The following is a 22,061-nucleotide window of genomic DNA, read 5'->3' on the forward strand; positions in this document are numbered from 1 at the left end:
ACAGCTGAGGAAGCAAGAAGTGTGGAGCTGGAAAACATTAAGTCTAGTTCCGCATGGAAACTGGAGATTCACTGTTATGGTCAAGAGCCAAACTGAAATTGTTTTGCAAACGAACACTTGAGTATACATTTTCAAGTGCTAGCATTATTTTTGCTGACAAGTGAGAGTTAGTCAGTCAGTTGGGCAAAAGTAGAAGGACTGCAGCAAGACTAACTCTGGTTTCCATTTCTACAGTGACCATAGAGCATGTTGAAGAGGAAGATTTAACATTTACCTTGGTCAGGAAATCTGAGAATTTGCTGCCCAAAGGGTAGGTGTGTCCCTTCCCTGATCAGTGAATGACTGTGTGACATGCCAAAGGATTTTTAATTATCTGATATGCTTTCAGAGATGTAGCATTAGTGGGTTACAGTCCACAGACATTACTATGAAGGGTGTTAGACTTAATGTTCACAAAGTCCCCTAAGTCTTTTTTTGTCCTAATTACATTTTCATTTTCTAGGAGCACTTGGTCTTTTTTATTGCCACAACCCAGCAGCACTTTGTGACAAGGACTTCCAACAATCTGCTCCAAATGTTCCATCACAGCTTGTCATTGTGTTGGGCAATATGAGTTATGGGTTATCTCAATAGTGTAGAATATTGCCTGTGTCTGGTAGAAGAGTTTGGCTGAGGGCTAGCTGAAAAACTAAATAGAGGTAGCCATGCAATGAAGAACTATTTGCCAACTTTGAATGGAATTAATCCTCTTGTGATAAATGCTGCAGAATACGGTGCACATCTGAGGACGAAGGCAAAGAAAGCACATATCAGCATGCCTTTGTTTTCCAGATCTCTTCATCCCTCATGCAAGCTTAAATTTTCTCCTTCATCCTGAGTAACAGTGTTGAGCTTTGCTAATACCAAATTTACATTTCATTACCTTTTTTGATAATTAGTCTGTGGGTAATTTGAAGGTTGATTAGTTTTTCGTTACCTGTGATTACAAACAGGGACTCTTTAATGTTGCTTTAGTGCCAGTCTGTCATGCCAGTGAGGAATAATTTAGAATCTCTTGTAATTGAAGATAGCCACTGATGGACAGGTAATCTAGCTGATGGATGGACCTAATGCCAACAAATAATGGTCCATGCACTGCTCTCAGTGGCAGGGCATTTTAGTTCAGTTAATTACCATTTATTATTAATCAATTGCAAATAACCAGCACACATAGTCTCCACTGACCTGTAAGTGGTCATTATTTTGCATAACATAATGCTTCCTTTAATCCCTCGGCTCCTGACAGAAGACACAGTTTTGTTTCTGATCTTCTCCTGATTCAATCTGAATGGTGATAGAGTGGAAGCTGTAGCGCTCAAACAGGGCTTGGGTGATGTCTTTCAAAATCTTCTGACTGTCCATCGTGTCTGCTATAGATAGCAAGCAGAAAACAAACAAATTGAATACAGTGTAATAGTTTGGAGTGACAGAAACCATTCACAGACAGCCTAGTGTTTCTACGAAACAGCCAGTTTTGAGCAATGTCCCTTGCCCTTTTCATCCTTCTACATGGCAGCAAAGGTTTGTTCATTTGAATATGGCTAGAATATGCAACTTTGGCAAGACCCACCTTTAACCATCAAAGAAATTCAGTTTGGCAGAAGATAAGTTCTGGACAGAAGCAAGAATATGTAATAAAGATTTGTTCACCCGTTCAGAGAGCAGTAACAGTGCTAAGTGATTGCAAATAGACCTTCTCTTCCTGGGAAGGTGGGACTTCATGGGGACTTTGCCTGTGAAATGCTACATAAGTGAAATTTTCTCACACGAACTGTAGCATGTACAGGTTGCAAAAAGCGAACAGACAAGAAAATTGATGTGGATAATGAGCAATTTGTCAACAGGGATAAAGACATTATTAATAAGATATTTTTAAAGAAGAAATGTTTGCCCTGGAGTTACCCCTATGCTCCAAACTATTTTTTAGAGATTGTTTTACAGCTGGAGAGGCATCAGGAATGCAGATTTGCCCTGTATGTTTTTGTTATAGCAATCAACAGTTTTCACATTTGACAAAACAACTCCAAAATCAATTTGATATTCTGAGAATAGTCTGGTCTGGGTCTAATTCTTTTAATTTATTTAAAGAATGCTGTAGTTTACCTCCTTGTTCCACAGCCTCTGCAGTTCCAAGTTTTATGCTAACTACAAGTCCCTGCTGTTTTGGCAGGATTTCTGAGAGGAGGATTTGAAAGCTTTTCATTTTACTTTTCTTATTTTTCCACTAAAATGATGACATTTATTTTAACAAGCAACAGACATACAGCCAGTGGTATACCAATCAGAAGTACCTGACCTTTCCCAGGCAGCTGCTGAATACTTCCTCCCTGTTTACAGAAATTTACTGACCTGTGGCCACATGAGCAGATAGAATCGTTTGATTCATTGTCAGAGACCAAAGATGAAGGTTGTGAACAGACTCCACTTTCTCAACTGCTAAAATTCTTGCTTTCACTGCATCGTAAGAAAGTCCTTTCTCTGTTCCTTAGGAAGAGAAATTGTGGAGAAAGAAAAAGCAAACAAATTTTAAGAGGGAAGAAATATGATCATTAGAGGGAAACGCATCATGAACCTTTCTTCAGTTATAAGTACAATTTTTATTAAAACACTTTGCCTTTGGAAGCCTGTTTATCACAGAATCATAGAATCATAGAATTAACCAGGTTGGAAAAGACCTTGAAGATCATCAAGTCCAACCGCAGCCTAACCAGTACCCTAACTCTAAAAACCCTCTGCTAAATCATATCCCTGAGCACCACATCCAAACGGCTCTTAAACACATCCAGGGATGGTGATTCAACCACCTCCCTGGGGAGCCTATTCCAGTACCTACCCTTTCTGTAAAGAAGTTCTTCCTAATATCCAACCTGAACTTGCCCTGGCGCAACTTAAGGCCATTTCCCCTCGTCCTGTCACTTGTCACTAGTGAGAAGAGACCTGTCCCACTCTCACTGTAAGAACCTTTCAGGTACTTGAAGAGCGTGATGTCTCCCCTCAGCATCCTTTTCCCCAGACTAAACAGCCCCAGCTTCCTCAGCCTCTCCTCGTAGGGCTGATTCTCCAAGCCCTTCACGAGCCTCGTTGCCCTTCTCTGGACCTGCTCCAGTACAGAATCACAGAATCACAGAATGACCCGGGTTGGAAGGGACCTCAAGGATCATGTAGTTTATTTCGGAGTTCAAGTGTAAACTTCATTTCTATCCTTTATTTTATACTTCCCTATGGAATGAAACATGCACATGTTAGGAGGCATTCTATTGGTCCCATTTGCATAGGGAGGCAAACTGTTTAATCAGATCATGTCTTGATTCAGCACTGATGTCTTTTGTGAGTGCTGATTTTATGGCCTCACCTGAACATCTCTGAGGAATTCTGTCCTCCATACATGACTGAGAAGCATCAGGAAGCATCAGGTTAATTGAGAGGCAAAGACAAAGATTAAAATGATTTGCCCCAGGAATATTAAATTAGACAAAACAAGATTACAGGTCTAGTTAATTAGTAGATAAGTGATTGTCTTCTTAGATGGGCCTTTGTACAAAATATGATTATGACAATGACAACCCTTATTCAGAATGAGGATCCATATGACAGAGCTGCAATATGAAATTCAGAGTTCAGTCCAAATTTGCCCAAAGAATTGAATTATGGGTCTTCCCTGTCATGAGACATGGGAATTTAAAAGTGCACCTTTATGCCTACTTGAACAACCATGTTCATCATGCTTTGATTGGGTCAGTAAATTGACAAAGTATTTTCAATGACACCAATTATGAAGTATACAAATGATAAGTATAGTATTTATTAATTGGGTCTTTCATACTATAACTGATGCTAATAAGCCACTAACTCCAATATCCAATTTCTCTTCAGAAAATGCTTGGTAGAAATATGCTAGGCAGGAGACTGGCTTCACAGAATTCCCTGGAGTTCAAGCTTGAAGAGGCTTGTGGCACAGAGGAGCAAAGCATTTGCATGTGAGCGCTGCTTACAGCATCTGGCAATCACTGCTCTGAGAAAGAGATCCCTGTACCTCAGGGCTGCCAGGTCTCCTTGGTAGTCGGTTTTTCAGTAATCAAGAGATCTTCTGATTTGTCAGCAGCCAAGACACAGCCAGCTGCTGCCTTCTATACAGGTATACTTCTACACAAATGTAAACTATCATTGTCACTGAAAGAAGATCTATACTAGAATGAAGCTTTACTGTAAAACAATGTTGAAATTTTCCTTTCCTGAAACAGCAGTAGGGGAAAAATGAAAGAGAATTAAATAGCCATGCAGATTGTCATATTGAGTAACTTGTACACATTCAAAACCTGCGTTGTTACAGATACTTCTCCTTTTTAGCTTAAACCTTCATAGCTGAGAAAGAGGTTGCACTGCATTATTCAGTGTGTAAGGAAGGCAAAAACATGCATCTGTGACTTGCTCCAGACGTTTGGCCTTGCACATCAAATGTTCAGACCCATAGCTGGCAGGATTAAATATTACTGAGTATAGTTCTTGTTGCCTTCATGTTGATGTGCTGGGAATTGTCTATTTCCTTGCACACGAACGTGACTGGAAAGCTCCATCAGCTTGCTTTTCTGGATGGGCATAACTGAAAATCTTCAAAACTTCTGTCTCTTGCACCCTGTCTGTTTTACAGCCATGGTTCAAAGAACAGCCTTTCTCTTTTCTTTGGTCTTTTTGGCAGAGACTTGTATTTCACATGGGTAAAGGAATTACACAATGAACAAAGCAAGTTGACATCTTTGCTGAAGGGATGATATAAAGCAATGTTATGACAAACTAAAGCTTTAGGAATACACTGGGGATTTGTTAATAAAACACCAATAGACCAATTTTTACAAAAATTGGAGTGTGTATAATCTTTCCAGTGTAATGGTAGAAAAGAGTTTGGATTAAAATTTTAATTAGAATTATAGCATGATCACAGTTATGAGAGTTGGAAATTGATAGAGAGGCATTCTATTATGGTTTTGTGAGCAAGTGCAAGCAGTATGGAGTGACAGAGAGAAGGAACAAAATATAACCATTGACTCTGGAATCAGGTCCTACCTTCCATTAACACAATCAAAATATCCCTTAAAATGGTGATGGTGGTTGCCAAAACAAAGATGGAAAACACAAACGTGCAGATTGGATCGGCTATTTTGTATTCTGGCTAAAAAATATGAACACAACACTCTGTTAATTTCTTTTTTGTTGGTTATTGCCATTTTTAATTAGTTAATCTGGAAGAACAATACATTCCATTCTTCTAGTACAGAATCAGTGTCGACCTTCTTTGCCAGTTAGTGCAGGGGGTGAAGGTGCTATGAGTGAATAAAGGGAGAGACATGAAAATATCCTTCATTCAGTTTAAACACCAACAAGAAATTGTGACACTCCCAATAGCCTTTTCAATTCCCAAGAATGAGTATAATTGTCCTTAACGAAATTACAACGCATATCATTAAAACACAGAAAATATTTACACAGAACCCAGTTTTACAATGCTGTGAAAAAAAAATCGTTATCCTTAATTGCAAGGAGAGCAAGTGAACTAATGAAACTAACCTTAAAGAAGATGATAAGTGCACTAATTAGCACACTAATACTCTGGAATAAATCCCCAATGGCATGCACAAAGGCTGCCCGAAGGCTGGCATTGCTCAGAGCTGGCTTTTCCAGAGGGGCCAGAGTGGTTTCCCTGGCTTGTGCCCCATGGCAATGCCCGTGTCCAGTCTGGTGTAGAATCAGGCTTAGTCTGCAAAAGATATAAAATTCTGAGGTTACTGTGTCTTTGAAAGCAGTGACATCACACACGTCATTACCTCTCTCGTTCCTGAATGCTGAACAGTACAATCAGACACACTAGGTAATAACGCAGAGTGGCTAAGCAGATAATTGCTAAGTGTTTCAGTGTTTTACATACAAGGAAAGTCTGTGAGCAGGGGAATTAATGAGAACTGGTTTTCTACAGAGTTCTTGAATCTTCTGATGTCTAATAAAATATGAGATAGAAATATATATATTTTTTCATAGAGTTTCCATGTTTGTAGTTTCCCTCCTCCGTTTGGCAGCAAAGAGAAAGTAGGAGAGCAGTGGGATCTCTCTTCTCTACCCAGTTCATACTCTCATAAAACTCATTACAAACTTGATATTTTTGAGATCAGTATCTCTCCATCATCTTTTACTGAGATACACCAGCAGTTTCACTGTTCTAAAGTTATTTGGAATGGAAAACAAGGTAACTTACAGGATATTGGCGAACACAGCACAAGCAGAGGTGGTGAGCATCACTGCAGCGTCAATATCATAATCGGGGTGTAGCAGCCTCATGATAGCCAAATATGTCAGCACACCGGTCACCATCCAAATGATTAGCATTGCCATCAAAGCTCCCAGAATTTCTATGAATTTTAAAAATCTAATTTTAACAGGAATGGTAACAGAAGCACAAAAATTCTGAAGGGTCTGATGCTAGTTATTCCAAGTTTGTGGAGGGAGAGCTGAGAGAGTTACTTCTGTCTAAACAGATAGGTGCACAGAAAGAATGGGCCAAGGCATATTTTGGTCATAGGCAAATCCAGTGTCTGTCCTGGACAACCCTATGCACATATCATAGTATCATAGTATCATAGTATCGTGCGAGTTGGAAGGGACCTTAGAGATCATCGAGTCCAACTCCCGGGTTTCGAGCCCCCTGTGTAGCGAAGCGGCACTTCTACCCCTGCACCACAGGGGGGGGATTCGAACCCGGGCCCTCCAGTGCCGCAGGCAGCAGCTTAAACCACTGCGCCACTGGGGGCACACACATGGTGGCCTAACTGTCTTCTACCTTCTTCTTCTGTCTGCTTCCCAGTGTGGAGCTTATGGAGTACTTGGAGCAATTGAAAAGGACTGTTTCAGTAGCTCTGGGAGGAGTAAAAGGAACAGGAATGGGAAAAAGGAATAAAAGAGCAATTCTTTTACATCCTGCATACTTGCCTGGCCCAGCCAATGTGTTGTGAGGAACCAGGAACCAGCCCTCCTTCCACAGTGATATTATCTCAGTCAGAGGAATAGATGTGGGAGGGAAGGAGAGAGAGATGGCTCACTCAGACCTGCTGGAAGACATAACCCCCTCCAACAGCCTCCCTTATTTCTGCCCACTTCTCTTCATTTCACAATGCAGAAAACCAATGAGTGACCCCAACAAGGCCAGCAAATCCCCTCCTTCCTCTCTCCTGAGACTTGTTCCAACCAATGCCACCAGCGGTGATAAGGACAAAAGAAGTTTTTTTTTTGTCCCCAGGGCAGCAAAATTCAATTTTGTCTCTATTGGCTCTGAGTTGTGCTCAAGTAAATCCTTAGTCCCCAAGGCCAACTTTTATTAAACTGCCATAGGCAAGGTCTGGGGATGTTTATATGAACGTGCAGAATATTTTTAACAGGATGTGGAACTAGTCATTGCCGTGTGACTTGAATAGGTAAATGCAGCACGTTATGAGCACAACTGACACAATTTCAAGGGAAATGAAAATTCCAAGTAAAGAAGTAGAGAGCCATAAAGAACAAATCACTTGCACGGACCTCTGCTGATAATCTGTGAAAGAAGCTAAAACTCAATGTACAGTTTTGAATATATTTCCATGACAGATACAAATTCTGCATCAGTCTGGGCCTCAGATGTTTATCAAAATAACTATTTTGTCTAAAAGCAATGATTAATGAATGAAACTGCAACATCCAGGAAGTCTAGTTTTAATTGAAAGGACATCATAGAGAAAAGTAGTATTTAATATTTGTGGTGTTTATATTTTCCAAATTGCAAAATGAAACCTTGCAAACCTGGCCCAGAGGAAGGTGCTGATAGCTATTTAGGAGCCAACAGCCTTTGTGAATGTGCCTGTACCCGTGTATGTACTACACCACTGTAAGTGCTAGAGGTCATCTTTACATTATTTTTCAGTGTAGAAGCTTAGCAAAATCCCAGCAAATCTTCCATACCAGTTCAGTAGTACTAAATATTTTACTTTAAATATTCTCAGTTAAATTTCTTCAGGACTGCTAGCACCACTAGAGTACAGCATGTGATACCAAGGGATTGCTTGGGAAACTTTTGATTGTAAGGGAAAGAAATTGCAGCTGAAGAGAACTTTCCTATGTGGTGGTAAGTCTGACTCATACATCAGCCTCATTCAACACTGTGCTTCTAACCATGCTGTTTAAAGTGGCTGCATACCCAAAAGATTGTGTAGGACTGCTGTTCTGACTTGTTCTGCTGCCTGGCTTAGGACACCCGAGGCATTCAGGTGGCTCCTGCTAAATCTGAGCCCTGTCATACAGTTTTGTGTGACAAAGCCAATCTATCAGTCTGAGAAAAGAGGTAAAATGCTTCCAGTGCCACAGAAAGCTGCAAAACTAGCAGTCAGCACTCAGTGACTGCTACCCACCTGATTGCTCTCAGCTCCTCTGATAAGGCACCTACCTGCACATTAAGCTGGAAATACACTTGGGAAATCGAGCAAGAAACATGATAACTATCACAGAATGAAACTAAATGGGCAGTGATATTGAATGCAGTTCTCTCATTTGCTACCTGCTCGGTGCCACCCAAAAGTTAGCTGCTTGGTGGGAGGCTTGGAGGCCAGCCACAGCGAGAAGAGACTGATGAGGAAGCTTGTGAGGTCCACCAGGATGTGCGCTGCATCAGTGATCACCGCCAGGCTGCCAGCGATCTGCCCACCTGTGGGATGAACATGTCCCTGTCATGGCTCTGGTCAGATGCTGGAGCCAAATGGATCAAACACAGGATCTAGGGTATATTTTGTTTTCAGGGATTGTACCCATGACTCAAAACTCTTCATAGATCGCTTCATTTTGTACCTCATTCATACAGTGAAAGGTACAAATTAATAAAAAGATATTTGTCCCAGATACATAACTGAGCGACCTAAGTATAATAAGAGCTGTGGTTCACAACTGTTGTGTTTATATTACTATTGGACTATTTTATTATAACTACTTTAGTCTTTCTTGGTGAAAGCCAGGCTTAGGCATCACTTTTCCAGTATCCTTCCACTATGGTATTTCAGATTGCTGAAATTTCATGTATGCACAAAAAGTCAGGATTATGTTGTTTATGGAATTAATTCCCTATTTATTACAGGAAAAGATGCATGTTACTCCTAATGACTGGATGCCAGACCTTTTGTTTGTCACAGGCAAAATTAAAATAGGAATAAAGGGGAAGTTTCCAGCATAAGAGTTGTGATAAACAACCAGCCATCTTAGCAAGGGCATGGAGAAAAATGTCCTGTTTGCAGGACTAATCTACCATTTCGCAGCTGTAATGCATGATTTAATTTTGCTGTTGGAGCTGAAAAAATGTGGCTGAATGTCATTTTACTTTGGGAGTGAGGAGGGTGATTTTCATGTGAATTCTGAAATCGCATTTCTTTTACCCAGCAAGCCAAGTGCTATTTTGCCAAGTACTTGTAACCATGTCTCAGGGCTAAAGGCAAAGCCAAAGAAACTGAAGATTATTCTAAACGAATCCCAGCTGCCAGTGGCTTCAAGAAAAGACACGGACCACAGGCAGAAAGCTGTCCTGCCAACTCGGTGTAGCAGGGGAATGTTTTCATCACAAATGTAAAAAAATGGGAATTGTGAAATGATAGAGAAAAAACATCTAGTTTCTGCATCTGGCAATGCATTTCTGTCCTTCTTCAGTTTAATTAACTTCAACTCACTTACTTCCTTTGACCAGAGCCCACATGAAAATAAGTGAATCCTGAAAAAAACTGTAAAACCCCAAATGCTTCTTTCAAACCTTCAGCAAAATATCACTGTCCAGTGAACATGTAGACAAACCTCTTGTTTCCTTATAGATGTAAAGTCTTCATGCCAGCAAGATGCACTACCTGTTTGATTTCCTCATATTCAGATTTTACATTGGAATGCGTTATGCTGTGTGATATGCCACCCCAGCAAAATGCTTATCACATGTATAAGGAACGTATTTATTTTGTTTCTTCTGTTGCCTCCCTATACATCCCTCTTACAGCTGCTTGTGAGTCCCCCCCCCAAAAGGGAAAAGGAAGGACTGTAGAATTTTGCTGCATCCCTTTCCCAATAGTAAAATGTAAATTCAATGGCATGAGGATTTCCCAGAACATAAGCAGGTGTAAAGGAACATTAATTTTTTGGTCATTACATAGATTCCAGGCTTTCACTGTTTGCAGGACAGCTCTTTCACAGGTGGAAAACAGTTCTACTCAGCAGAAGGAAGCAGGCTTGTCTGACAGTGCACAGATGTTAACAGCCAGGGCTTTCAGCAAACAAACACATAGAGCACAAGCTGCCTGCAAAGCCCTATTGCATTTTAGATTATATATTTCCATGTTCTTGGGACAACCTTACAAAAGCTTTCTTCTAGCCTGCTGTCTCTGAAAAATGTTGGCAAATTATTATTTTATGTATTGCTGCCATAACTGATGCCTTTGGTGAGTTTCTGAGATCTCAGTCTATTTATCTTAGCAACTTGGTCAAACCTTTATGTTCCTTTTTGACATGATAACACACACTAGGTTTGTTTCTCTATCCAAGTGGAAAAAAAATACTTTGAAATTCATATTTTGTCCTTAGCCACTAAAAATCCTTAGACACTACTTTTGTATCAGGGCTGTACACACGGTGTCATTGGCTTGACTGATATCTCCAGATCTCTGGAGATCGCAGTGGTATTGAATTGGAAGAAGAGAAGGTAGCTGTCTTTCTGAGATAGTTTGTGCAGCAGGCTAGGCCAGCAGTGCCCCTTTTGGGAAAGCAATATGGGACAGCACAGATGGTTTCAGTGGAAAAAAAGCAACATGGCAGGAAATATCTAGGGGTTCACTGAAACACAATTTGTCAACAACTTTGAGAGTGATGTACCTTTGTTTATTGTTTAACATCATAACGCCTGAGAAGTTGTTTGTCCCTAAAACTAAAAGGAAGGGGAACATCTTGTTTGCTCTCAAGAGGAAAACCTGTGTGATGCTTACAGGCTTTTACTGCTCTGTATCAATACTCCCAACAAGTGGCCTTTATGAGTTACTATTACTCATCATGGCTGTTTATAGCTTTGCATACCACAAAGCAGTAGAAAATGCCAGTCATTCTCTGGTCAATCATCAGGCACATGCTGTCTAGCCCAATGATTAAAAAAATTAAATGTGTGGTTCATAATTACAAAAATCTCCATAGACTGCTGTCTGTAACTGCTGTTAATAACTGGTTTGTCAAAGTTTAATGGTCTGAAGCAAAATGGTCTTCAAGCCTGTTACTTAAGCTGTCACTACAGAAAAGCTGTATGATTCATTAAGCAAAATGAAACATTTAGTTAACGTATCATCTGTCCTTCCAATTATCCTCTAGCATTGCTGCATTCACCAAGCTTAGGCCTGCTGATTACATGGTTTTGCTAATAATGCATTTCTTCTGGCACTGGAAATCACTGCATGGAGATTAGTGGCGTGCACCAATTTCCATGGGCAAAATGCACATGACCTACAAATAAGAGGGCTTCATGCAGAAGAAACCTGTGGGAAGAAAGAGATGGAGAAATCTCTGCTAGGTATGGCAGCCAAGAGTGAAGACAGAAACGCAGTGACTCCATCAGTGCTTCCAGTTCTCACTTGTGAGGAAGGCAAAGACTTTCTGTTTTGTTTTCATGGGGCTCCACAGGCAGACTCTGGGAAAACATGGGTTTCAGAGACCTTTCTGGCTGATTTTTTCATACCTGCGGGATATATGTGGCAAATACCTGTGGGATTCCTCATGGGATTCCTTACCTCACCACAGAGAAGGGGAAAATAAAGAGCCAGCAACTATCAGGTGTGTGTCAGTATTATAGAAGCAATGCAGAGAGCAGATCAGGGGGACAAAATAAAAGCAAACTCTTCAGGAGAGAGCCAAAAATTTATATTGGATATTGTAGGATAGGTCAAGAAGTAAAAGCTAATTAGACAGGGGAATAATCTTCCATTGATCCAGAGGCACACCAGCAGGCTAGTTTAAGAAATAAACGTGCTCTGGTATAAATACATTGACTTAACTGAGGAAAAGCAGATGGTGAATCTGGCCACGGATTTCCCTGGATTTTTGCATTTAGTATCAGATCCTGCTGCAAGCGACCCTCACCAGTGCTGAAGGCACATTGGCCCGAATAAATATGCAAAATCCTTTTATCTTTTCCAAGAAAACTGCATTAAATTATTAAAAATCCTTTTGTGACATGATGCTGAGACATGGTAGCCACTTTTATCTGAACTGAAACACCTGAGAGAACAGTTGAGGCCATTAGCTGATCCTCCTAGACCTATCCAGATTCTAATTCTGTTAATCTAACTAGAGAAAAGAAAAATATTCTTTTAAAGAGTGGAGAGGAAGGGGTGTTACTTGATCCCAGGTGGGGTCACCTCTGTGCAGCGGGGGTCACTGCAGGCAGAGTGAGTGCAAAAGGGCAGGAGTACAGATGTACTGGGCACACAGCTGAGCTCCCTTTGAGCAAAGATACTCCCCTGTAATCTCAGCAACCATGAAGATGATGCAAATTACTGATGCTGTGTAGAGCTTCCTCTGTGCTTGGTGCTGCTCCCTTTTCCTGTTCTCATAGGCCTGTGAGTAGCCATGACAGTGATATGCTTGATTAGCTTCAGCATTTTCTTCTTCCCGCTGCTGCCTCTCTTCATTGAAATTCTTCTGATGCCAGCTCAACCTTTGGGATTGAAAGGAACAGAAGGTTAAAAAAGAAAAACCCCAGTTATTTTGGCATCTAACCCTGCAGCCCCAGAAAGTATGTAATTAATGCTTCTGTAGGATAAAAGCAGCACTGGGAACAGTGGTTCATCGAGGAGGCTTGCTCATGCAAGCAGGACTCTGTGGGAGGGAGCTGCACATGAAATGAAGCTCTGGCAGTGTTTCCAAGCTCTCCAGGCTCTCCTACATCATTTACCAGTTTATGAAGCAGAGGGTGACTTTCTCTGGCCTGTGTACATTGTGCACATAATGAAAAAGGTGACAGAAAAGAAAGGACTCCAACTGCTCAGCACAAGAAATTCAAAAAGTCATACCTGAGGCAGATACCAACCAAGTTCAACGTAGCATGGAGGTAATTCTGTGGGAATTTTTGGTTTTCTATTTCCAACAGCTTTATTACGAAGACAATGCAAAAATATATTTTTTTAAATCTTTTTTTTTTTTTTTTTTGTTAATATAATTGACTAAAGATATTTCTTCCCTCTCTCTGCATGCAGAACTGTTTTATCTCAAATTTCCACTCAAGCACAAAAACTCTCCCTCTTCCAGCAGGGCCTGAGCATGGAAGATATTAGTTCAAAGCTTTCAAAGGCATTTAAAAAATCAAAGAAATCAATTCTTCAAAGCACGCTGAACCCTCTGTGCCATGAAAAGGAGAAAAGTTCAGCAGAAGCGGCTCTCGTAGCATCATCTTATCCCGAGGTAAATTCCCATCCACATCTGATCTGTCACAAAACCTCAGTGCTGGCCTTCTCAGGGCTTTCCTGGGAAATAAGGGATGGGAGAAGTGACATGCAGATGTGTGATGCATTGTGGCTGCATGAACTCCTGAACAACCATCACATGTGCTGCTTGCTCTAGGGCATCCCAGAGTTTATTCTTGGTAGCCTCAAGGTGGTTTGCTAAGCAAGGATGGACTCACTTCTGTATCTCCCAACTGAGAAGAACCCAAATGGAAAATAAATAAATAAAGATATCATTATGTCACTCCAGCTACAGCATTTGTGGCTGCTGCTGCTCATGAGAGTGCACCGCGGTATCCAAAGGTGAATTCTGCCCAGATGGATATTTGTAATGTTTGTATAATCACATTACAGCTATTTGTTTCCCTGCCCCCTTTCCCCATCTAAAGGAGTAGAGACTTTTCTTCAAGACCTAGAAGAGCAGTTTCATCAGCTTCACAAAGGAGACACATGCTCTGGGGAATTACAAGCGTCTTTGTGACTTTCTACGGTGTCTCTGTACTGTTGATGGAAATGGAAAGTTGCCTGAAATCTCGCTGGAAAGAAATTGCAGCAATAGCTGCCAATCAGCAGTGATCAGTGTCAAGAAAAGAAAGGCACTGTAGTCAGAAACCTTTCCAGATGCCTTTTGGGCAGTTGGAACAGCCTGTAACTGCTCCGCTGGTCTCACCAGAGCACCATACAGCTTTCATCCACTGATGAATAAGAATCAGCCCATTGGGTTCCTCAGCTCCTCATATACTCTTGCTCTATCTGATCAATAGCACTTCGTCTGCTTTCATGGCAGTCGAGCCCTGCAACTGTACATAATCAGTGTGGATTTGGATTTGTAAATATTTTTGAGATGTTCCAAGGGTTCAGCATGTTCCCCTGAGTCAGCTTGTTTCCCAGCCAGGTTAGCATGTGGTCTCTGTTTGCTCACCACTGATTCCCTATGCTTGCCTCCAGGAGCCTGCATGAAAGAGCAATGCCCAATGCCTGGGAGACACTTAGTTTTCTCAGTCCTTTTTTTCCCCATGTTTTTCTTTATTTTCACCACAACAGCAAATAAATGGGAGCTGAGCCATGTAGGGAATTGGCTGCCCATATGGTAGCCAGGGTGCCTGCAGCCAGTCCTCTTCCAGTGCCTGAGCTCTGCATTCATCAGACTCCTCATGTGCACAGTGTCACTTCCACACAATGTTTTGCTGATGAATTAGACTCAGAAGGTACCACAAACTGATTCCTTCCAGATGGCTGACTAAAATACTGTAGTTTTCTCACTCTCCCCAGGAGATTGGGGCATGCAAGGTTTTCTTTCTCGTGATCCCTCTCTGGAGTTAACTTCCAATGCTCTTCTGCAGTTTGCATGTAAAATTAATTTCCCTTTAACTTGATTTTCATCAGCTGGCACTGAATGTTAAAATCATCTTAACGACATGAGTCATGATCCTCTCAACAGCCTGTCAGGTCAGGGATGCCAAAATTACCCCTGCCAACTTTGGAGCCACCAAATCCTCTCCTTGCTGCTAACAAAATGGGTCACTTTCTGACCTCCATCCTTTTTTAATCTTCAAGTCTCTCCATCAGCAAACAAAACCTCAGAGTTCTGCTGAGGGCTAGGAAAACACTGCCCACAGACCTGACTGAGCAGATGCAAAAGCAAATGGAGGCAGCATAAACCCACAAATGTGACACTTTTCTATCTAAATTGCCTAAGTAAAAGTGGCCTCATTGGCAGAGGTGGTGAGCATTGCTGCTCCCTTTGAACTCACAGAGCAGCTTCCGGCCCCACAAGTTAGGAAGGTTCCTGCCAGCTCCGGTGCATAACTGTTCATTTTATTTTATTTTTTGCTTCCGAGACCAGCCTGCCACTAATTAAAAGAATCTAAGAGACAGTTTTGTAAAAGTGTGAATCAAAAGCTTAAGGTGCGGAGATCAGCCGTGTCAAACTGTAAACCCCTCCTGAGTGCTTTAGAGCAAGATGTAGCCTTTGAGCATCAGATCTGCGCTTCAGCACACTGCAACAAGAGTTCCAGATTAAAAGATACTTTTTTTTTTCTCCATTTCAAATTCTCTTTCCTTTAAAAAAGGCAGCCGGGGAAAACATCAGAGAAAGGCGCCTACTGAGTCATGTGTATACGGAGGGAAGAAAATATTAATACATATTGTAAATTCCACACAAATCATTAGCAAGAGCTTTTGATTGCGACTTCCCTTTGTTTGTTTTCACTTGATCTGTTGGGTGCTTTGATCTGACAAGAATAATTGCCATCCTAGACTGCTATGAGAACCCCAGTGAAAAGAGCAAAATGTGGAATTATTGCACTTCCTGCAGGAGAGCACCTCTGTCACAAGGGACAAGAGTAATTTTTGGTGTCTGAAAGGGTATGAAAATGCCTTCAGAGATAAAAATTATCTAAGCCATAGTCACATCACTTATGCTGACACAACTCTGATTTCAACTGAATCTTTCATTCATCTTGAACATCTCTAAGTCACTTAATACCTTGTTTATAGCTTGTCCATCCAGATTCTTCTTTTCCTCCCACATTATTTTGGGCACAAAACAAAGGCAATATTTATGTATTTGCACACATTTAGATGCCTATTAGATTGCAATTGTACCTATGATGACTTTATTTAGTCTCATTTTGAGAGTCTGAGCATGTATGCATAAATTTATTGTGAGCAAATTTCCTTCTGTATAAAATTACAACAGCTGTACAGAGTTAGAGCAAAAGTGTTCAGAGCCACGTTTCCAAACTCTGTTGCGAGAACAAGGGGACACACACAGACAAAACAAGGAAGATGTCCAGACTGGTGCTTCCCCGATGCTTCTCCCAGGCTGCACAAACCTGGAGGCTGTGAGCTAGCTGAACCACAGTTTGCTCCTAACAGCCCTTCACAGACCTTTCCTCCAGGAACCACAACAACTGAAGGCACCAGTAAATGCTGGGGCTCACGCAGCTGGGAAGCAGCTCCGCAGAGAAGAACCTGGAAATCCTGGTGGACAATAAATTGAATGTGCCAGTAATGTGACCTCGCTGTTATGAAGGCTAATGATATTCTTTGCAAAATGTGACTAGCAGGTGAAAGGAGGTGACCTGTCCCCCTTACTTAGCATTGGTAAGGCTGTACCTGGAGCGTGTTCTGTTTTCTGGGGCCCCCAATAATCAAGAGAGACATGGATACACTGGAGAGAGTCCATCAGAGGGCCACTGAGATGATGAAGAGACTAGAGCACCTCTCCTGTAAGGAGAGGCTGAGAGACCTGTGAGTGTTCAGCCTGGAGAAGAGGAAGCTCAGGGGGATCTATCAGTGTCTATCAGTACCTGAAAGGAAGGTGCAGAGGATGGACCCAGGTTCTTTACAGTGGTGCCCAGTGCCAAGGCAAGAGACAGTGCACACCAAATGGAACACAGAAGGTTCCCCCGAACACCAGGAAGCACTTCTGTGCTGTGTAGGTGACAGAGTACTGGCACAGGTTGCCAAGAGGCTGTGGAGACCTTGGAGATCTTCAAATGTCACCTCAGCATGGCTCTGGATCCTCTGCTTTGTGTGTCCATGCTTGGGCACAGGTTGGCCAGATGGACCCAGAGGTCCCTGACAACCTCATCCATTCTTTAAATCTACAGTTCTGTCAATCTGGCTGATTTAAAAGCGGTTAGTTACACAGTTTAATTATGATTTATATAAAAATAGTGCAATCTTTGTTAGTCTTAAGCTGTCTGCCTGATGTTTTAATTAGTTCTACTGTTATAAATTTTGAATGATCATTCCCTGTTTACCTTTATCACATCAATCATGATTTTATGTATCATTGGTATCATATGTATCATATATCAGCCTCCAACATCAATTTCCTGAGAACGACTTATTCATTTTGTTTCATAGCACTTAACATCTTGGTGCTATTTTTTTTCTTTTTCTGAGATGAAACGGGAATAACTGTACTATGGTATATGGTGTATGGCAGACACAGCTCTTCCTGCAGTGTCTTCACACCAGCTTACATGAGGCCAAAAGCAATCACATGGATTTTGATGAGATTGCCATGACACTGCTTTGTCCAGATGGCAAGCAAGTATGAAGGAGAAAACCACAGGGCCTACAACCAACCTCTTTCTTAATCACTGACCTTCACAAGGCACTAAGAGTGGTGGAAAGCTTTTATTGGACCCAATAAGAGCTTTCATATCACTTGCAGGAAGGTAGAAAAAGAAAAAATATTCCCTACACAAACATAATAGAAAATCAGTCTTCACCCCATGACACTCCAAGCTCTCTTCAAACTTATCATCTAGTGGTATGAGCCTGGATGACAGGAATCAAGTGCAAGCCTAAGCCTTCACTGATAGATAAGAATAACTACTGGTCAAGTTTAAATCATGTTAAAAGCTTCTACATGAAGATTAGCTCTAAAGTTTCTACACATCTTTCCTGCTTCCAGCATCTCCCTTTTTGTGCCTCTTTTCTCAGAGCGCTACCATTATGCACCCTGGTTGAACATGGTAAGACTCAGATCTTCTGTACGTCACAGACCCTCAGCAGTAATGTAGCATAGATGTCAGGGTGATTTAGCAGAGAGCAATAAAACTGTATTTCCATCATGTGAGTTCAATGGCAGAAGTAAATGTAGGGGTTGGTTTGCCACTGTAAGTCTACATGTTTAGACCAAGGTCAATTAAAGCTTTGAGTCTTTCTAGCTCTGCATATGGCAGTCTTTGCATTTCAGTTATAGCAAAATAAAAACAAAAACCTTGAGACAAGAAGCTTTGAGTTTTACTTGTTTGATGCTATTCAAATCACACTGTAATGACATATAAAGAACATAATCAGAAATGCAAATCAAGCCAAAATCTAGTACACAGTGTAGTTGGTACAATCTGATATAAACCCATCGGTTTATGAAGTGTGATATTGAATATTTCTGGTCAACATTACACTGATCTGTTACCAGAAAGAAATAAAATAGTCTGACCTGTCTTCACTCATAGAAACTTAAAGAATTTAGTCAATACATTTCTTAGTCTTTTAAAAGTTATTGTCTAGGTCACTTGATAAGTAACAGACATATCAGATTAACTGTCTGAAGAATTTATCTTCCCACACCACTGTATCAACTGCTAAAATGAAGTAGAAAACTATCATAGGCCTAATCTAAAGATAAGTGAATCTCCTTTGATTTGACTTATAGACACCTTTTGAACAAGGCAGGAAGTTCTCAGTGCTCAGCTTCAGATTCTGTTGCAACTGTGGTTAATATTCTTCTTGGAGAATGGTGAGAAGTTGGATTCTGAGTTGGATATTAGGAAAAAAAAATTCTTCTCAGAAAGAGTGGTAAGGTATTGGAACAGGCTGCCCAAGGTGGAGGCTGAGTCACCAACCCTGGAGGTTTTTAAAAGAAGAACAGATATTGCACTGAGTGATGTGGTCTAGAATGATCACAGACAGGGACTGATGATTGGGCTAGATGAACTTACTGCTCTTTCCAACCTTTATGATTTTATGATTCCATGATTCTAAGTGGATTGTGTCATCTATCCTGGGACCAGATCTGTTTAATATCTTTATCCATAACCTGGAGGAGGACATAAAGTACACCTTGATCAAATTGACAGATAATCCCAACCCAGAGGTGCAACTGAGCTGATAGATGCAAGGATCAGTGCAAAAGCCTACATTTGGAACAGACATTTGAGACTACATATAGAATACTGTGTACAGTTTTAAAGCCACCTGTGCAGGAAAAAAAAAACAAAAACAGTAAACTGGTAAGGGATTAACTGATGGCCACCAAGATGGCTGGGGGCTGGAGCACTTGCCTTGAGGGAGCTGAAGTTCCAGCCTAGAGAAGAGATGGCTTCAAGGGGACCTAGTAGCAGCCTGCCAATGTTTATTAATAGGTTAGTGATAAGATAGTGCTTAGCTGATTTGTGTGAAGGAAGGATAAGGACAACAGCCATGAATTGAAACAAGAGGGATGGAGACAGAATATAAGAGGAAAAAATTATTGTGACAATAGTTCAGTATTGGAGCAGATTGTCCAGAGATGTTTTGCAGTCTACATCCTGAGAGATATCTTCAAGACTAGAGCGGATAAAGCCCTGAGCAACCCTGTTTGATATCTGAGCTGACCTTACTTCGAGCATGAGGTCAGACCAGAGAACTCCTGAGGTCTCTTTCAGCCTGAATTATCCTGTGAGCCTACAGCTGATCTGATTTTCAGAGAGCTCAGTTAAAGACAGGCTCCTTTTAAGCATTTAAAGTTTGGCAAGGGAAACCTCAACGCATCCAAACCCACTTGTGACTACTGACAGTCTTGGCATGTCTAAAACACTCTTCCTCACAGGCTGTGCACAGGGAGTGGGGCCTGTATTCAGATTTCCTACTCACATGATTGAGATAAAAACAGTTTTTTGTTCCCTGTGTATTGTAATAATGGCATTTATTAAAAAGAAAGAAACTGGGGGCTGGCAAAGAAAGAAGCAATCTGTGTGCAAAATAGATTCTGTTGAAAGCACTGGAGCTGTTCATTAAGCCTACACACAGGGAATGGAAAAATATGGTAATTTATACCAAAGGCTAAAATGAGCTTACTGCTACTGATCGGCTTAAGACACCTGAGGCTGTGCCCACTGCTGGTCTGTGCAAGCTTGATCCCAGCAGGCTGCATCTCCATTGATGGATGAGGAGGCAGCTGAGAGTTTATGAGTCAGGATTAAAAGGAAAATAGGGCTAGGTCACATAATAGTGACGATGTGCTATAGGCTACCTTACCAGGAAGATCAAGCAGATAGGGCCTCCATAGAAAGATAGGTACAGCCTTAGGTTCACAAGCCCTGGTTCTTATGGAGGACTTCAATCATCCTGCTATCTGTTGGAGGGACAACACAGCAGGACATAACAAATCCAAATGGTTCCTGAAATATATTGATGATAATCTATGTGGATGAGTAATCAGATCTTGCAGTTAATAAAACTTCACCTGGTAAAAAATGCCATAAGAGTTACAGGAAAAAATGTCACACCTTGGTGACCTCCCTTTCCTAACAATCATTTCTGCCTCAGGACACCTTTCCCTGTACATTGTAAGGGTTTTTGTCCAGAGATGTCCCCTGTGTCCAGAGGGACTAAAGGACTTCAGCCACTGAAGTTGTGCCCACACAACTGCAAGCTATTGAAAAGGCTCTGAGATACTTCATTAACAAAAAATGAACTGTAGAATCATGTGGGATTTTTTTAAAAACAGAAATATTACCATAAGAGTCATTTGGGGCAGTATAATAATATTTAAATAATAACCCAGACATTCAAATGACTAAAATATTATGGAAGTGACTCCAGTATAAGAACATGGAGAGATGGATTTCCATTGGAACTGACAGCATTTATGCCAAGTTTCCGTCCCAGGCATCTTAAGAGAGCCAAGCAACAAATAACCTGAAAACCAGTGAGATAATGGAAATGTCAAGAGGTGCTAAGCTGTAACTGAACAGATATTGAAAAAAAAAATAATGCTTGCTGCTCTGAGTCAAGAAGAATGAAAATAAGTTTAACTGTAAAGCTATTTTATGATTGACATTTATACTCATTTTGAACCCAAGTTATAACACATTTTATGTTTTCAGAGGGTCTTTCTTCACTTGGGCAGGCATTTACTCATAGGACCTCTGGCACATGAGAGGCACATCGGCTTCAAGCCTAATAGAGTATCCACATGAATAAGGTTTTGCAGGATCAAGTCCCCAGTAGCTTCACATTTTGTTCACAGCAAATAGCGTATTTAGACATTCAAGCATGAAGAAGCTTTGAATCAAACACGATGTCAATAGCACTATTATAATTCAGCCTAAAACCGTAACGTAATCCATGAGGTTTTGCATCTTTCAATAAATCTAGTCAGCTTATGAAATACATAGCAGGAGACACTTGCTTCAGCAGTAGATAAGTACAATCCATCACAGGTGCAGATACACCAGGCTGCTGTATGGTAAATACATCACACATTTACTAAGAAAGTTTGGAAATGAAAAAATATCGAACAAAGCATTTGGAAAGTAGTAAAAGCTGTTCCCTGAACATACAGTGAAATTCCCCATACTTCAGCTTTGGCAGCCCATCTGCACATGAGTGACCTCATGTTTCTGACAAAGACAAAGCAATGGCAGAGAAGGAAGCACAGAGCTGTGTTACCTGTCTAGGGCTAAGGAGTACCTCTTGGTGTCCCTCTCACTCACAAGGCACACTCGCTCAGGAACCTTTTTGGCAGCCATGAGGACTGTTGGTGGGGTTTTTCTTGCTTTTTTCTCCCCCAAAAGTACTGCTTGCTCCGTTGGAGGTGGATGCAGGCAAAAACGTCCTTGGAACTTATTCAGAAGTCTCTGCCAAGTGGTTTTCAATGAAAAAGTTTTAATAATCTTCTCAATAAACCCACAGCAAGAGAAAGCAGCTTTCCTATTGCTAGTGGCGTCACTAACATGCCAAACAGTAATTCACTGAGGATGAGAGATTGGAGGGCTTGAG

The 22,061-nt window shown here is 41.1% G+C and overlaps 1 protein-coding gene across 1 annotated transcript; it reads right to left on the minus strand.

Moving 5' to 3' along the window:
• Nucleotides 1-505: 505 nt before the first annotated feature.
• SLC30A8 (solute carrier family 30 member 8) lies at nucleotides 506-21,811 on the minus strand. Its single transcript, XM_072329318.1, has 9 exons — nucleotides 21,732-21,811; nucleotides 12,561-12,769; nucleotides 8,609-8,755; nucleotides 6,284-6,437; nucleotides 5,602-5,791; nucleotides 5,101-5,206; nucleotides 2,389-2,523; nucleotides 1,225-1,409; nucleotides 506-781 (listed from the first exon to the last, which is right to left on the minus strand). Exons 1-8 carry the CDS (start codon nucleotides 21,809-21,811, stop codon nucleotides 1,264-1,266), a joined length of 1,167 nt encoding a protein of 388 aa, XP_072185419.1. The 3' UTR covers nucleotides 506-781; nucleotides 1,225-1,263.
• Between the last annotated feature and the right edge of the window lie 250 nt (nucleotides 21,812-22,061).

The sequence above is a fragment of the Excalfactoria chinensis genome, chromosome 2 (genome assembly GCF_039878825.1).
Source record: "Excalfactoria chinensis isolate bCotChi1 chromosome 2, bCotChi1.hap2, whole genome shotgun sequence".
NCBI lineage: Eukaryota > Metazoa > Chordata > Aves > Galliformes > Phasianidae > Excalfactoria > Excalfactoria chinensis.

Coding starts and splice junctions, on each gene's coding strand:
- SLC30A8 (XM_072329318.1), bottom strand. CDS start 21,811: ATGGCTGCCAAAAAGGTTCCTGAGCGAGTGTGCCTTGTGAGTGAGAGG. Junction 5,792..6,283: donor GCTGTGTTCGCCAATATCCT/GTAAGTTACCTT, acceptor TATCTTTTGCAG/ACTAAGCCTGATTCTACACC. Junction 1,410..2,388: donor ATCTGCTCATGTGGCCACAG/GTCAGTAAATTT, acceptor TGCTATCTATAG/CAGACACGATGGACAGTCAG.